Below are 18,987 nucleotides of genomic sequence, written 5' to 3' on the forward strand. Positions count from 1 at the left end.
AGGTTAATTAAGCATGGCAAACCCCCTGCTTATTTTCAGGTCTCTCTAATTTAGGTCCTCAATCACACACTCTCACCCACTGAAATGAAGATATGATCAGTCAATATTAAAATTAACTTTAAACTGGGTCACAGTGCTCTATTCAATCTAAGGAGTCATGCCACAACTGCAGCTAAACAACAAGGTTACTTAGCAATACTGGAATAATTCCCCTGAAACAAAGTATGATGAAATAGAAAAGGAAAACTGACTGCCTTTCATAGAGGAAAGTATGCATTGTAATTATTTTTAATAAACCATGAGATTAAATTAATTCTTGATCAGGAAGGATAAAGGAGCCAATCACAAAAAAAATCAGCTGATCAAATTATAAATGCTTCACCAAGAACCAAATGAAGGCATGACAAGCCTTGCAGCAACGTCTACTGAATGGATTGTTATAAAATGTGGTTATAAAATAGAAATTCTAAGCACATTCTAATTAATAAAAAAGGCATGTAGAAATATGGAGACCATGAATATAGTGAAATAGGAAGTGGTTAATATATATTTTATCAGAACTGGATGTGAATAATTATCGTATTTAAAATGCAGAAGTTCAATAGAACAGTATAAATACTATATTAACATTAGCTTTTGAATTATGACCATTATCCTAATTTGGCACTCAACAGGGACATTGTTCAATAATTCCTGAACTACTGAACAGTATTTGATAGTCCATTTTGTTGACAGATTCACAAACATATCGCTTGGTAAAAAGCCAATTTAGGTGTGTCAATTGTAATAAAGAAATGTTGACAAATGCAGCATTCCGCAATGAAAGTTTGTGAGAATATAAAGTATTCAAAAAAAAGTATGGAGGATAAAATGTAAACAAAAGACTGGAATCAATTTTTAAGGTCAGGATTGATCAGAGGTATTCCATTCAATTTGAAATGACAATTCTAATAAATTGTTTTGCAATTATATATCAACAATATTCCAGGTCATTATCACATAAAATTTAACACTGAGCCACATAAAGGGACGGAGGGAGAGGTGACCTAAATCTGGTGAAGAAAATTGGCTTGTGGAAGAAGAAAGCAGTAGAAAAATGGAGAAGATTTTTGGAAGGGGAGGAGAGAACTGAAAGATATGGGACTGGTTAAGTTGAAAGAACTCTGAAGGTGAATTGATTAAAACCATGCACAGAAATTCAGAATTGGAAGACCAAGAGATCTTTGAGAATTGGCAGGGAAAAGGTGGTTTCTGACGTAGAGAAGTAGTGGAAGAATTTGAGAACTTATTTGAGCATTTTAATATTGTGGTCTTGCTGGAGTAGGATCCCCTGAAGGTCCACAGAAATGGGGTCGGTTTGTGATCTGGAAATGGGAGATGAGTGGGAGGGGATTGTAGATGGGGATGAGGGGAGAATGGGGATCAGAAGTTTGGTTAAGTCCCAAAACACTTTAGATCATAGATTGGGAAACCATCTTAAAAGCTGAGGAGTTGTAGAAATATGGAGACCAGGAGTATAGTGAAAGAGGAAGTGGTTAATATAAAAGGTAAAGAGAAATGTATTCATTCAGAAGGTGCTAAACTTTCCAAGTTATGCATTAGATTTGGAGGCACAGTCTTTTATTCAAGAAAAAGGTTTATAGATCCTGGTTATTGAGAGAATAGAGGGATATGAGAATAGTGGAGGAAAACGGAGCTCAGGCTGCAGATCAGCCAAGATCCTAATGAATGATGTAGCAGGCTCAAATGTCCAGATAGCCTATTCCTGCTTCCATTTTCTTATATTCTTACCTCCACTTTTCTTTCATTTTTGTAGCACAGTTTCGGGATAAGGGTACCAAACAATGATCACCACAAATGAAATATGAAAGTCTGAAGACATTATGATTATAGTAAAAACTCACTGAAATGCTGGAGGAACTCAGCCAGTCTTTTCAGCATCCATAAGAGAAAACAATATATTGCCAATGTTTTGGGCCTGGGCCCTTCTTCAGTGAATAAGCCAGAAGCAGGAAATCCCAGAAAGTCTCAGAATTCAAACAATGCTGGCTGGGGGAGGAATCCAGACCAACAAAAGGTGTTGGATATGATAAAGGATGAGGTAAGAATTGATCATGTTTGTGCAAAAGGAGACAGGGAAAAGAGAGAGAGAGAGAGAGATCTGGGTGAAGGTGATGGGGAAGGGCGGGGGGGAGAATAACAAAAGCCAGTGAAGTCACTATTAAATACCATCTGGTTGGAGGCTGCCCATTCAGATGAGGTGTCTTTCTTCCAATTTGCGGGTGGTCTCAGTTTTGCAGTACATGAGACCATGGACAAACATGTCAGGAAGGGAATGGGATGAAGAATTGAAATGGATGGCCATTGGGAAATCCACGCTATTGCGGAAACAGAGCTGAGGTGCTCACAAAATGATCTTCCAGTCTGCGTCCAGTCTCTCTGATATCGAGGAGATCACAACGGGAACACTGGATGCAGTAGATGACTCCTGCAGATTTACAAGTGAAATGTTGCTTCACTTGGAAGGACTGTTTGGGGCCCAAAATGGTGAGCATGTCCTGTGGACACAGAGGAAGGTCCCAAGGGGATGATTAGTAGGGAGGAAGGAGTAGACAGGGGAGTCATAGAGAGAGCTGTCCCTGCAAAAGGTAGAGAGAGAAGGAGAGGGGAATATTTGTCACATAGTAGGTGGCAGAAATGGTGGAGGAGGATGTGTTGGATGCGGAGGCTGGTGGGTGGTGAGGACAAGGGAAATCTTGTCCTTGTTGCGCATGAAGGTGGAGGGGGCCAGGGCAGATGTATGAATAATGGAGAATAGTGCTGGGTTGATGGTGGGAGAGGGAAAGCCACATTTTTGGAAGGAGGACATCTCTAATGATCTGGATGGAAGTCCTCATCCCGGATGTGGATGCAACGGAGACAGAGGAATTGAGAGAATGGAATGGAATCCTTACAGGAGATAAGGTGTGAAGAGGTGTAATCAAGGTAACTGTGGGAGTTAGTCGGTTTGTAGAAGATGTCTGTCGAGAGTTTGTTTCCCAAGATGGAGATAGAGAGATCGAGGAAAGGGATAAGGTTACTAGAGATGGTCCAAGTGAATTTGAAGTTGAGGTGGAAGTTGGCAGTAAAGTAGATGAAGTCAACATGCTCATCATGGGTACATGAAGCAGCACCAAAGTAATCATAGATGTAGCAGAGAAAGAGTTGAGGGCCTTGCCTGTGTAGGCTTATAGCATGGATTGCAAGAAATGAAGGGCTTTGAGACCTTAAGTTTGAGGGATGAAGGTGTATAAGGATTGGAATCCATGATAAACATGAGGCGATTAAGCTTTGGAAAATGAAAGGTGTTGAAGTCATGAAGGGCATGTTAAATGTTCCAGATATAGGTGGGAAGGGACCAGGAGGACAAAGCAGATTTGAGGTAAGCGGACAGCAGTTTGGTGGGGCAGGAGCACACGGACACAATGGGTCTGCCAGGACATTTGGGTTTGTGGATTTTGGGTAGTAGGCACAAGTCGACTAACTCTCATTACTGTCTTGAGTACTCTTCACCCTGCTTTCATTACCCCAGTTTTAAACATTTCTGTCACATCCATGCTAACATTGCCACTTTCCATACCATGCCAAGATATCTCCACTATAACAACCCTTTTGTATTGCACTTGACAGGGTAAAAACTGGAACAACGTTTCCTCTGCAAACAAGGGTATTAGCTATTCAGGACAGAGTTGGAAAGGGTTATGGATTTTTTTGAATTCTCTACTCAAGACGGCTGTTGAGGCTCTGTTGCTGAGTATATTCAAAACAAATCGATGGATTTTAAAATTATTAGAAGCATCAAGGGAAAAGAATTGACGTAATATTTGAATGGTGGAGCAGGCTCCTGCTTCTGTTTCTTATATGGTTACCATCACTTCCAAAATAACTTCCTCTTTCCTCAATCACAGATTCTGCTCTACTATAGTTGGTCGGGTTATTGGGTGGTTTATTCCATATCTCTCTCCTTTTTTTAGGCTCCCAGAAGCAGGATAGAATTCATCTTAGAACATAAAACATTACAGCATAGTACAGGCCCTTTGACCCACAATGTTGTGCCAACCAATAGAAACCTACTCAACAAACTAAACCTTCCCTACCTCGCACTCATAACCCTCTATTTTTCTTGTGTTCATGTGCCTGTCTAAGAATCTTGTAAAAGACCCTATTTTTCTAGGCTCCATCACCACCCCTGGCACCGCATTCCAGGCACCCCTCATCTGTTCTTACATTCCACTCCATCAGTCTTCATGTTCAATGGATCACACTGAGCAGTCTGTGGCACTTCCAACAGGATGCCAGCATCTGACATGTTGCTCTCTCCAACTCTTTCAGCTTTCTCAAGCAATCATTCTCGCTCAGATACTCCTGTTCATTCTTCCATTTTAATTAATAAGCACCACCCTTCTCATGGCACTTTACGAAGAACTGCGGGTGATGTTGCCCCTATGTTTATTGCTTCTCACTTTCAGAGCCACAGAATGTCATTTGAAACTGCAATCCATTTGCCCATCTTCCAATTTAGCATATTCTATACACTGCACACTGCATAGTTCTATCATAATTTAATCACTTGCATCTCCCACCTAATCTCAGTCCTTCCCCCATGCTCTGATCTCTCCTACCCCTTTATCTGCACCTTAAAATATATTATCCCTCACTTTTTAAAGTTCTGATTTGACCTTAACGTCACTTCTCTCCTCATAGGTGCTGCATTCCAGTAAGCCCAGTGATTTGCTTTTCATATTAGATGAAATCAGACAGCCCATTACTTAATTAGAAGCAGTGATGTGTCTATTTATTATGCAACTGTTTTAATGATTATTTTATCAGAATTATTTTATTCTGACTTGCAATTGATAAATTTCCCTTGTAAATAAATGTAGGCATTTCCTTTTGTTGTATTCTGCGCAATCAGCCTCACTACATGCGTCACTGAATCACTTCTATCAAGACTCCTAGGTGGCCTGTGTTGAATGACCCAGGAAACCAGGCTGTGGTTTGGGAATGCAGCTGAGAACATAGTTTCCCAGCATCCTGCAGTTCCAGCTAGTACCAAAGCAACAATTAAACCCTGTGCCAGTAAAAGTTTTCTTTTTAGATTTACAACCTTGAAGAGTGATTTGGTTTCAAGCTGAGCTGAACTCTATCAAGATTATGAGAAACATCTACTGCTACTGTGGCTGCTTTATTTAATTTCACTTGGATATCTGAAAGCCAGCTTCAATATTTTGTCTCCCAGTAATCACCAGATATAGTGTACTGGGTACTGATGACCTTCCCAGGTACCATTTCTGAGATAGTGAGTCTAGGATATTAATCTACCATTAAGAATATTGTAATTGAGCAGAATTCAGTTCTCATTCAGTCAATAGCAGGAAGCTTCAATTAACCTTTTTTTCCCCCTCTTACCAACTTAATTGCTGAAGGAAATTACAGAACTATTTTGGAATTCAAATATGACACCTTCTGGACATTACAATTTAGGCTTCAGCCATTACGTTTTGGGAGAAACGGAGCAAAGGGTTGAGGGGAAACGGAACAAAGGGCTCTTATCCAAACAAACAAAAAAGGTTCTAATTCACTCTGCATCTCATCTTTAATGCAAGGAAAATATTTATTATTTTAATGCTCTACCCACTTAGTAGATTAGATGTGATTTTAACTTTTAGTTACTCATGTGGTAAGTATCTCATTTTAATGTCATCAGGAAAATCTGCCAGGTTCAGGAAAAAAATTTACCGCTGAGAAGGAGGGGAAATCTGTGACCAATTGCCAAAGGTCATCTAAAGTACTTCCTTAGCAACTGTTTAAGCATTGGAGTTTTTGAGCTTGTTTCCTGTGTGTCCCATTGGTTGGGTGAAGGTATAGGGGAGACATGGTATTATAGAGTTCTACAGCACAGCAAGAACCCTTTGGCCCAACTTATTCATACTGACCAAGTTAGTCCCATTTCCCTGCATTTGACCCATATCTCTCTAAACCTTTCCAGTCAGGGTGTATGTCAAAATTTTTTTCTGAATATAACAATTGTTCCCTCTTCTACCACTTCCTCCAGCAGCTCATTCCTCTGGTCCCTTTTAAATCTTTCCCCTCTCACCTTAAATCTATGCCCTCCAGTTTTAGATTCACTTGCTCTGGGAGAGGAAAGGCTACCTTATCTATGTCCCTCATGATTTTACAAGTCTCTATTAGGTTCCCCCTTAGGCTCCAGAAAAGACTCAGCCTATCCAGTCTCTATAATTCTAACCTTGCAGCCCAACAACTTTTGCATGAATCTTTTTTGCACTCTTCCCAGCTTCATTATCTGTAGCACTTAACATGATGATACATTCTTGGAAAGTGCTGCTCGAAGTGAAATGACATTAAACAAAATCAATTTTATATCATGCTAAAATAGTGCAGTATTTTATTTTTTTTAAACTTTTTTTACTGATCAGCATTATAATGAAACAAAGTTAAATGAAATTACATTATTCAAGAATTTAATATACTGCAGCTGGTGACCAAAACTGTGCACAATACTCCAAATGTGGTCTCACCAGTGACCTCGCTGCTGTAGAGTGAATTAGCACTCCTACTCTGATCAATGAATGCAATCATTCCAAACATAATCTTCCATATCCTATCTATCAGTGTGGCTACTTTCATGGAATCATGTATCTGTATCCTCAATGTTCTCCAGGACTCTGCTAATCCTCCCTCACACTTGAACAAGTTCAATTTCGTCTGCCATTCCTTGGCCCACTTTCCCAGTTCATTTAGATCCTGTTGTTATCTTAGATCTTCTTTACTCTGTACTATGCCACCAACTTTGATGGCATCCAAAAACTTACTCAACATGTTAACTACATTGTTATCCAAGTTGTTAATATGGATGACAAACAACAGTGGACAATGCCATTTCCTGTGGCACATCACTGGTCACAGACTTCCAATGCCTGTCCCCTACTGTCAAGCAAATTCTGTATACAATTAGCCAGCTCACCCTGGATCGATGCGCTCTCATCGTCCAGACCAATCTATCATGAAGGACCTTATCAGAGGCTTTGCCTAAGTCCATATATACAATGTCTTCTGTCCTACCCTTATCCTACCTTCTTGGCCACTTCTTCAAAGATGCAGTCAAGTTTGTGAGACAATTTCCCATACAACAAACCATGCTGGCTGTGGTGGTACACCACCATCCTACTGCAGGGGGCAACCTCTGAACCTGCATGAGTGTTAGGGGACAGGACAACACCTGGCCAGCTGTCAATCAGTTGTCCTGAATGGATCAAGCCCCACACGGTCGGGTGTCAATCACCCTCCACGATATAAACCTGCTCCGGCCTCCCGAAGTCTCACTCAGAGTTACTGGAGCTACAGCCAGCCTGGCTCTGTGGAAGTCTTTGTGGATTAAAGCCTTTTGTACAGTCTTTACCTCGTGTGTGTCTGATTCTGGCTAACAGCACACCACACTGACTATCCCTAATCATTCTTTGATTTTCCAAGTGTAAGTGGATCCTATATCTCAAATGCTTGAATGACTTCTCAGCTCATTAACATTAATGTTAATAGGATGTTATTCAGAAATATTATGATTAATTCATCCTGGTTTCTACCCATGATGTCCATTTTTTTGAGATTTTTGTTCTCCTGGATTTTGTAGCATTGAGGAACTTTGCAGTAAGCAGTCATCTTAATGCCAAAAAAATATTTTGCTGAACTTGTGAAATGACTGAAATGTTCTGGCCTGCAACCAACACCTATAGTAATATTAAATAAACATAGACAGTTTTATCCAGAGCTATGTAATTGGTTCCATTCGTCTAAGTTATTAACATGTCTTTTTTGACCTGCAACTGTGGCTGTGTTAGCAGGTGGTAAGCTAACACTGTGATCGCACCATTGGTTCTCAGACCAATTATTAGTTTAGTTGTTTGAAGCTATCTAAACAAGTATGCAGTGATCCACCTTATTAGTCATATTCTTCCTCTTGTTTTCGTGCAAAGTCTGTTATAATATAGGTTTGTTTTTTTTTTGTTCTGCAGCAATATAATCAGCTTGAAACAATTCTAAATGAGGCTGACTACTTCTGTGAACAGAAACATTATAAATGAGACATATGGAAGAAAGCAAGAAGAAATTTTTTATGCATTCAACCACTCACTTTCCCTTTCTGTTTTGGATTTTGGAACAATCCATGCCACATGCTACTTCATTACTGCACTAAAAGCAATTTGCCAATTTAAAGGTTAGGAACCAGGAATCAGCTCAATAGTGTTCTTAACCTGCCTATTTTGCAATGCAATGGAGATGAATGTATCTTTGCAATATGAAAAGATAAACCTTTAACTACTGGTTGTTTAATTTGAGTATTTAAAAGATATGGTGGAAGAATAATTGTGTGTAGAATATATTTCAATCATGAAATGTTTTTTTGTCAGTAGAAGTTATTGAAGATTACATTAAAGGTTTAAATTAAAACTTTTGTGGTGAACAATCAAGAATTGTTTTCATTAAGCAGAGACATTCTGTTAGGTATGTGGATCATAACCAGCAGCTGTTTAGTGGAAAGAGTTGTGGAATCAATATTGGATCATTCTCGGGGGAGGTCACATGATGCCATAGGGGACGACACACAGACTCATGACTCCTGTGGGATTTAACAAAAAAAAATACCTATTTAGCAAAGTTTTTTAAAATTAAAATATTTTAAAGTTAATATAAAACACTCAATTAACTTTTAAGTATGGCACTGATAAAAGAAAAAAACTTCTAAGCTGACTCCAACTTCAAAATCTGAAGAGATGAAAAAAAGAAACTGGGCCTACCTTGAAGAACAGATTGGAGGAGAGAATAAAATTATTAAGAAGGAAAAAAGTAAGATTGAATCCAAAATTGATGAATTTCAAATTAAAGTTAATTTGATTTTGGAATATAATTTAAAGTTGTTAAATGTGTCTATAAATCAATTGTCAGAAGAATTGAAACGTTAAAGAGCTGACAGCTAAAGTAGATAATGCCTTGAAAATGATGAATAATGTTACACAGAGAGTGGATAAGTTGGAAAATAAAGTTAAAAATGTTTGAAGTGATATGCAACATGTTGAAAGATCTAATATATATGAAGACTCGATGACTGGTTTATTAATGATGCATGAAAAATTGATGGATAAAGTTGACATTATGGAGAATTACAATAGAAGAAATAACATTAAAATAGTGGGACTATCTGAAGGTAAAGAAGGAGATGATGTGACTTGTTTCTTCCAAGAATGGATACCAAAGATATTTGGAGAAGAACATTTTGAAGACAAGATTTTTAATTGGGAGAACCCATAGAGCTTTAAGACCTAAGCCAACTCCGATCCAGAGATCTCAATCTATCCTGGTCAGATTTTTGAATTATCAGGATAGAGAGAGGTTTCTGGGTTTGGCTATGAAAAGGACAAAAGAACATGGTCCTTTGAATTATGAAGGAGATAACATTTTCTTTGATCCAGATTTGAGTCAAGCTTTGTTAAAGAGGAGAAAATAATTTAACCCTGTTTTAAAAAAAATGTTCTGTATGATAAGGTTTATAGATTTGAATTGTGTTATCCTGTTACTTTGAAAATTTTTATACCAGGTCAGCAGAATGTTTTCTTTAATAATTTATTTCATGCTGGAGATTATGCTCAAAACTTGCCTAAAGTGCACTCAATAGAAGGTACTGATTTGTGTTACCATGACCCATAAAATGGAGGGAGGTAGTCCTGTTAGTTATGGCATGTATTGGGTTTCCCTTTGTAATTGAATATGTTACATTTTTAATTGAATTGGATTGCGAATGGTAATGCTCAGGACTAAATGATCTTATGGGAATTCTTCCTGGATAGAAGAGATGAAAAGGGATTTAAAAAATAAGGAAATATAAATAAAACCATTAAGATCATGTTTTAATATTAATGGGATTAACAGGATGATAAAAAGAAAGAAAATATTCTCTTATATTAAAAATTAGGGGTGGATGTAGCTTTTTTTTAACAAGAAACTCTAACTGAAAAAGAACACCTAAAATTGAACAGAGATTGGGTAGATCAAGTATTTTTATTTTCTTCTTTTAACTTTAAAGCAAGGGGAGTAGTGATTTAATTTAGGAAAAAAATTCCAATTAAAGTTCAGAATGTTGCTATGGATCCTGCAAGAAGATTGTCAAATATTTTCTGAAATGTGGACTTTACTAAATATCTATGCACCAAATTTAGATGATAAAAAATTTATAAAAGAAACTTTTTTTAAAAATTTGACAGATGCATATGAAAATATTTTAATAGGAGGTGATTTCAATTTTTGTTTAGATCCTTTATTATCTTCAAAAATAATAGGTAAATCTAAAGCAGCTAAAACTATGTTATGTTTAATTAAGGATTTAAATCATTCGAGGATAAGGATTAATATTTTTATTCTAATAAATTTGATTCATATTCCAGAATTGATTTATTTTAACTTTCCATTCAAAATCAATTAAAAGTTCTTAATATTGACTATAAAGCAAGAATAATGTCTGATTGTTCCCCACTATTAATGGGATTGGAATTTACTGAAAATAAGCAGTCAGTATATGGATGGAGATTAAACCCTACATAATTAAAAAGGAAAAATTTTTGTGATTTTATAAGACAACATATTAAACTATTTTGTGATATTAATTTACAATCAATGGATAGTAAAAAATTTTATTTGGGATGTGTTAAAAACATATTTGAGAGGGCAAATAATAAGTTTTACTTTGAAAATTAAAAAAAGATTATATGAGAGACAGATAAAATAGAAAAAGAAAAATTCAAAAATCATCATCAGAAGACAAATGTAGTTATTTAATTAATAAAAAGTTACAGTATAACAAAATATCGACTTATAGACCACAAAAATTATCCTTAGATCTAAACAAAAATATTAAGAATGAGGTGAGAGATCGCATAAAGTCTTAGCTTGGCAATTAAAAGTAGATAAAACCTTGAAAATAATCAATGCAATACAATAAAATAATAAACCTCAAAAAATAAATGGAACCTTTAGGGAATTTTTTGAAATATTATATACTTCAGAATCATTACAAGACAATACTAATATAGAAATTATTTGTCACAATTAATACTACCTAGATTGACTGAATTAGATGAAGACAATTTTGATAGACCAGTTACTGAATAAGAAGTTAAGGAAGCACTTAATTGTTTACAGAATAATAAGTCTCCAGGAGAGAATGGATTTTCTGTGGAATTTGATAAAGAATTTAAAGACCATAACTCCTTTGTTCATGCAAGTAATAGAACAAGCTTCCAGTGTACATGCTCTTCCAAAAATCTTTTCAACAGTGATATTTATAGTTATTCTTAAAAAGACAGATATCCATTAAAACCAGCTTCATATGAACCTATTCCATTGTTAAATGTTAATTATAAAATTATAGCAAAGTTATTAGCAAATAGAATAGATAATTATTTTCCTGAAGTAATAAATATAGATAAAACTGGTTTTGTAAAAAAAAATAGACACAAACTTCTGAAAATATAGTAAGATTGTTAAGTATAGTTCATTTAGCACAAAAAGAGGAGATTTAAGTGTAGTAGTTGCATTGGATGCTGGAAAAGCTTTTGATAGATTAGAATAGGATTTTTAAAATTAAAGTATGAGGTAAATTTGGTTTTGGATTTAATTTTGTAAATTAGATTAAAGGACTTTATATAAGTCCTAAAGTAATAACTAATGGGAAAATATTGCAATCATTTAAGTTGACTAGATCACATAGGTAAGGTTGTCCTTATCTCCTGCTTTATTTGCATTGCCCATATAACCTCTTGCACAAATGTTTTGTGCAGATCAACAGTTACAAGTTTTTATGGTAACTCAAACTCAACATAAGATTAGTTTATTTGCAGATGATTTATTGATATATTTGACTCAATCACAATAATCATTTTGTAACCTTTATAAGCAATTGATAAATTATGGAAAAGTTACTGGTTATAAAATAAATTGGGATAAAAGTTAAGTTATGAATTAGTACAAGGTGATTATTCACAATGTCAAAGATATATTCAATTTAAATGGTCTAACACTGGGATTAAGTATTTAGGAATATGTACAGATAATAATTTGAAAAATTTATATAAATTAAATTATATTCCATTACTTAAAGTAAATGAGGATTTGAAAAGATGAATGAATTTACTGATAACTTCCATTGGAAGAGTTAATTGTATTAAAATGAATATCCTTCTGAGAATTGTTTCAGACTTTGCCAATTTCTATACCACAAAAAAAATCAGGAATTAAATAAACAAATTAGAAAATTTCTTTGGAAAGGTAAGATGGTGAGAGTATCGATAGAAAAATTAACATGGAGATATGAACAAGGTGGATTGCAACTTCTTAATTTTAATCATTATTATAAAGCTGCACAATTAAGGTTTATTGCCTCCACATTTGGAAATATTAAATTATCAAGGGTGAAAATTGAGTTAACATAACATAACATAACAATTACAGCACGGAAACAGGCCATTAGGCCCTTCTAGTCCACACCGAACCAAATACCCCTTTCTAGTCCACCCTCCCTGCACAATGCCCATAACCCTCCATCTTCTTCTCATCCATATACCTGTCCAACCTTTTCTTAAATAATACAATTGACTCCGCCGCCACTATTTCTCCCGGAAGATCATTCCACACGGCTACCACTCTCTGAGTAAAGAAGTTCCCCCTCATGTTACCTCTAAACCTCTGCCCCTTAATTCTTAACTCATGTCCTCTTGTTTTAATCTTTCCTCCTCTTAACGGAAATAGTCTATCTACATCCACTCTGTCTATCCCTTTCATAATCTTAAATACTTCTATCAAATCCCCTCTCAACCTTCTACGCTCCAAAGAATAAAGACCTAATCTGTCCAATCTCTCCCTATACTCTAGATGCTTAAACCCAGGTAACATTCTGGTAAACCTTCTCTGCACTCTCTCCACTCTGTTTATATCCTTCCTATAATTAGGCGACCAGAACTGCACACAGAACTCCAAATTAGGCCGCACCAACGTCTTATACAATCTCAACATCACCTCCCAACTCCTATATTCCATGCAATGATTGATAAAGGCCAGCATACTAAAAGCCTTCTTCACCACCCTATTCACGTGAGTTTCTACCTTCAGGGAACGATGTACCGTTACTCCTAAATCTTTCTGCTCTTCTGTATTCCTCAATGCTCTCCCATTTACCACGTATGTCCTATTCTGATTCTTCTTACCAAAATGAAGCACCTCACACTTATCAGCATTAAATTCCATCTGCCATTTTTCAGCCCACTTTTCTAAGCAGCCCAAATCCCTCTGCAATCCTTGAAAACCTTCTTCATTATCCACTATTCCACCTATCTTAGTATCATCTGCATATTTACTAATCCAATTCACCACCCCATCATCTAGATCATTAATGTATATAATGAACAACAATGGGCCCAATACAGATCCTTGAGGCACACCACTGGTCACCGGCCTCCAACCTGACAGACAATTATCCACTACCACTCTCTGGCCTCTCCCTTTCAGCCAATGTTCAATCCATTTGACTATCTTAAAATTTATACCTAAAGACTGCACCTTCCTAACTAACCTTCCATGTGGTACCTTATCGAAGGCCTTACTGAAGTCCATATAGACAACATCCACTGCGCTACCCTCATCCACATTCCTAGTCACCTCTTCAAAAAATTTAATCAGATTGGTCAAACATGACCTTCCTCCCACAAATCCATGTTGAGTGCTCCTGATCAGACCCTGTCTATCCAGATGTTTATAAGTACTATCTCTAAGAATTTTCTCCATTAATTTACCTACCACAGACGTCAAACTTACAGGCCGATAGTTGCCAGGCTTCCTCCTTGAACCCTTTTTAAATAACGGAACCACATGCGCAATGCGCCAATCCTCCGGCACTATCCCCATATCTAATGACATTTGGAAAATTACCGCCAGAGCCTCTGCTATTTCCTCCTTCACTTCTCTCAATGCCCTGGGGAAGATCTCGTCTGGTCCCGGAGACTTATCCACCTTTATATTCTTCAAAAGCCTTAAAACTACACCTTTTGTAATCTCTATATTCCCCATATTTACCCAATTTGCTTTTTTTATCTCACATCTCCCAATATCCTTCTCCTTAGTGAATACCGAAGAAAAGAAACTGTTCAATATCTCCCCCATTTCTCTAGGCTCCACACACAGTTTTCCGCTCTGATTTTCTAAGGGACCAATTTTGTCTCTAGCTTTCCTCTTAACATTAACATATTTGTAGAACTCTTTTGGATTAGTTTTCACCCTGCTTGCCATAGTTTTCTCGTACCTTCTTTTAGCTTTCCTAATTCCTCTCTTAAGATTCCTCTTACATTCAATGTATCTTTCAAACATCTCCTTAACTCCATGCTTCTTATATCTAATGTACGCCTCCCTTTTTCTTCGAACCAAGTTTCCAATGTTCCTTGAAAACCACGGCTCTCTCAAACCTTTTGCCCCTCCTTTTAACCTAACAGGAACATAAAGCTTTTGCACTCTCAAAATCTGATCTTTAAAAGACTTCCATCTCTCTACTACATCCTGCCCATAAAACAAATTGTCCCAATACACACCCTGCAAGTCCTTTCGCATCTCCTCAAATCTAACTTTTCCCCAATCAAAAACCTCAATCCTTGGCCCTGATTTCTCTCTTTCCATAATGACATTGAAGCTGATGGCATTATGATCACTGGACCCGAAGTGCTCGCCAACACTAACCTCCGTCACTTGACCCATCCCATTTGCCAACAGTAGATCTAACACTGCTCCTTCTCTGGTCGGCACCTCTACATATTGTTGTAAAAAACTATCTTGCACACATTTCACAAACTCTAACCCATCCAGTCCTTTCACAGAATGTGTTTCCCAATCTATATGTGGAAAATTAAAATCTCCCATAATTACAACCCTGTGTTTATCACAATATCTACTATCTCCCTACAGATTTGCTCCTCTAGGTCTCGGTCCCCTCCGGGTGGTCTATAATACACACCTACAAGTGTAACCTCTCCTTTCCTACTCCTCAGTTCCACCCAAATAGCCTCCGTGGATGTGCCCTCTAATCTATCCTTCCTAGGCACCGCTGTAATGTTTTCCCTGACAAGCAATGCAACCCCACCTCCTCTTGCCCCTCCGACTCTATCACACCTAAAACAACGAAACCCAGGGATATTCAGTTGCCAATCACATCCCTCCTGCAACCATGTCTCACTAATCGCTACCACATCATACTTCCAAGTATCAATCCACACCTTCAGCTCATCCACCTTTTTTACAATACTCCTGGCATTAAAATATATGAATTTCAGAGATTTCCCAATTTTTAATCCCTGTTTTCCCTCATCTTTAATAACAACATTATTTACTTTTCCTGCCAATTGCCCTTCGTCTTCTTCCAGAGCATTTCCCTTCTCTATCACCTGCCCATCCATATTCAAATACTTACTACAAACTTTCTTTGTTTGCATTCTAACCTTCTCCTTACTACTCTGTACTATTTTGTTCCCTCCCCCCAACCATTCTAGTTTAAAGGATCCTGAGTAGCCCTAGCAAATACCTCTGCCAGGATTCTGGTCCCCCTGGGATTTAAGTGTAACCCGTCCTTACTGTACAGGTCACATCTCCCCCAAAAAAGGTCCCAGTTATCCAGAAACTTAAAACCTTGCCCTTTACTCCACCCCTTCAGCCACGTGTTAATCCTCCACCTCATTCTATTTCTATTCACACTGTCACGTGACACAGGGAGTAATCCAGAGATTACCCCCTTTGCGGTCCTTCTTTTTAACTCCCTACCTCACTGCCTGTACTCACTTTTTAGGACCTCTTCTCTAATTCTCCCTATGTCATTGGTACCTACAAGTACCACGACCTCTGGCTCCTGTCCCTGCCACTTTAGGATATCTGGGACACGAGCAGCAACATCCCGGACCCTGGCACCAGGGAGGGAAACCACCATCCGGTTCTCCTTGCTGCATCCGCAGAATCCCTTATCCGTCCTCTTAACTATGGAGTCTCCTACCACAATTGCCCTCCTCTTCCTTTCCCTCCCTTTCTGAGCTACAGGGGCCGACCTCGTGCCGGAGGCACAGCCACTGTCACTCCCACCAACCTTGATGTCCCCCTCAACAGTGCTCAAAGAGGCGTAAAATTGGAGAAGATATAGCTGATGAATTTATTTAAAATGGGAACCAAGGTTAATGACTATTGACAGAGATGCTCCATATTTGAAATATTTGGTTAATATTTGGAATAAGATTAAATTATAAAATGATGGAAGCTCTCCATCACCAAAAATGCCATTAGTTAATCCTCTCATAACTTTTTCAAAAGATCATCCTTTTTTAAACATTTGGCATAGTAAAGGAATTTGTAAAATAGGGGATTGTTATGAGAGTGATAGATTTATGTAATTTGATCAATTGAGAATTAGATATGATAGTCCCTATAATACTCTTTTCTGTTATTTTTAATTGAGAGCTTATTTGAGAAAAAAATTAGGATTACAAATGGTAGTAAAGGACTGTACAAAATTAGAACCATTGGTTACTGATGGAATTGTTAAGAAATTTATTTCATTAGCATATGTGAAACTACAAGAGAAAACACATAAATTAGTTTTATTTAGGCCAAAGGAAAGATGGGAACATGATTTAAAAATATCAATAGGTCAACAAATTTGACAAAATTTACGTAAATGAAAGATTGATGTAAGATATAGATTACTTCATTATAAATTTTTACATCAATTATATATTATGCATCAAAAATTGAATAGATGGAAATTGAATACATCAGATCAATATTTTAGATGTTGTTAAGATATTAGAACTTTTTTTTCTTCATTCTACATGGCCTTGTTCAAAAGTTAAACCTTTTCAGATTTCTGTTGGTAACGTTATGCAACAGGTTACAGGTGTTGTTTTTTCCATTGAATCCTGAGTTATTTTTGATGTTGAATTTTGAAAATATAACTCCTAAATTAAATTTACCAGATATTCAATTGAAATTTGTCAAAGTAGCTCTGGTGATAGCAAGGAAATGTATTGTTGTTACTTGGAAATCAGATTAGGAAGATAGCAAACAGAGATTCCATTATATTCCATGAGGAAAAAAAATACATATAATTTGAGGGTAAATATTCTATATTTTTACAGATTTGGAGCCCACATGCTCAAACATTACGTTTGAGTTTATAAATTTTTCTTTGAATCCTCCAGACCAGTGAAGTCCTCACTTAATAAATCATATTCTTTTGTGAAATATTTTTGGGATCTTTGAGTGTTTTCTAAAGCAATCCAATTTAATATATATCTATATTCATTGTAATACTTTAGCAATTTAGTTTTTTTTTTAAGTTTAGTATAATTTTTAGTGTGGGATAAGTAGGGGATGGGGGTTGGGAGGGGGGTTTTAGATAGGTTTTTATTTTGTAGCTTTTTTTCTTTCCATACAGATCAATATGTATTCAATCAATCATTTGTAACAATGTGATATATGGTTTATATTTGTTTTATATGTGTTGATTCTAAATAAAATATATTTTTTTTAAATGGGTTATTCTCCACCACCAAAGGAAACATTCAGAGGATCTTCTACGTAGCATTTTCTAAAGCCTGTGCAGGCACTTGGGAATGTTATTTCTTATCCACTCAGAAAATATTACAGATATTCTGAAGTGAATGTGATAAATGACCATTATTAAGGTATTTTTGTCCACTCTCAGATGCTGGATGGCCTGATTCCATTTGTTATCTATAATTGTTAAATTGAGAAAATATTGGTAGGATCTCCCTTTGAACGGCTGTTGCCCTTGTGGAGATGGTCTTCCCATCGTGCACAGGGTGGTGAATTCAAGGATTTTCATCCACTGGCAGTGAAAGAATGATAATTGCATGTGCAATTCAAGCAGCATGCATGACTCACTGGTTGAGAATACAGGAAAGGAAAGTTTTGCTGCCCCTTTTACATACTCTCTCCAAGGCAGCAATATTGAGCCTTTATTACGCTACGCCATTCTGTGTAAAAAGTACTAACATGGAATGGGGTCATTGTAGTCCCGCCTTTAAGCCAGCAGCGGAGAAAGTCACAGTGCCAAATCAACATCTGTGTAAAAAGGGCGAGCTGTCACACTAGACACCGATGCTGTTGTGTTACACGTCGTGCCACTTTTGCTTTTAGGATGCCAGCATGCTTTGTAAAATGGCACACTGGGGCAGCATTATGCTGGCATTGTTTGGTTCAGTGTAAAAGCAAAGCCAGCTTAATGAAGGATCTTCTTTACAGCACTATTGTGAGATCTCTTGTAAAAATGGCTTTAGTGTATTGCAACAGTACATGCAGTAACACCTAATGCACCTTAGATGGAGGAAGTAAATATGAAGCTCAATGGAGGAGATGCCAAAGAGTTTTTCTGCTCTGACCTGAATTATATTAAGCTTGTTGTCACAGCTGCACTTATCTCAGTGAGTGGTATGTATTCTGTCATCTTCTCCAAAATTACAGTGGTGTATGGAAACTTGGCCATGGGAGAACTTTAATCAAGGGAAATAATAGAACATTCTTTTATTCAGGCTGTTCTCTGCCTGATAATTATTAGGCACAAATGTTTTCTAGAGATCCTGCTTTGGTTGGCATGGGCAGCTTTGCTACCGAAGAAATTATGAAAGGATCAGAATACTGTAGAATCATTGTTAAATGACTCTATATCTGCCTAATGGGCATTGCAAGACAAAATGTATCTGTCATAGGCATTGCAATACAAAATGTATCCACTCAAATTTCATTTGGTCTGTGTCTGTACATTTTCATATTCTGGTTCTTTCCTTTCGAAATCTGTTGCCAAGATTATTTTCTACAATGTAAATATTAAGGAACTTGCTA

General features: G+C 36.9%; 1 protein-coding gene across 2 annotated transcripts in view; it reads left to right on the top strand.

The window, feature by feature from the left end:
- ccdc82 (coiled-coil domain containing 82) overlaps nt 1-8,505 on the top strand; it is a 92,994-nt gene extending 84,489 nt beyond the window's left edge. The window contains exon 8 of one of the 2 annotated variants that reach the window (XM_069890774.1): nt 8,070-8,505. In XM_069890774.1, the coding sequence (XP_069746875.1) occupies nt 8,070-8,138 (69 nt within the window). In that variant the 3' untranslated portion in view covers nt 8,139-8,505. Of the gene's footprint in view, nt 1-1,816; nt 1,877-8,069 lie in introns of those variants that run through there. The other variant, XM_069890775.1, reaches the window with a different exon arrangement.
- The last annotated feature ends 10,482 nt before the right edge of the window (nt 8,506-18,987 follow it).

This window comes from Narcine bancroftii, chromosome 7, assembly GCF_036971445.1.
Source record: "Narcine bancroftii isolate sNarBan1 chromosome 7, sNarBan1.hap1, whole genome shotgun sequence".
Taxonomy (NCBI): domain Eukaryota; kingdom Metazoa; phylum Chordata; class Chondrichthyes; order Torpediniformes; family Narcinidae; genus Narcine; species Narcine bancroftii.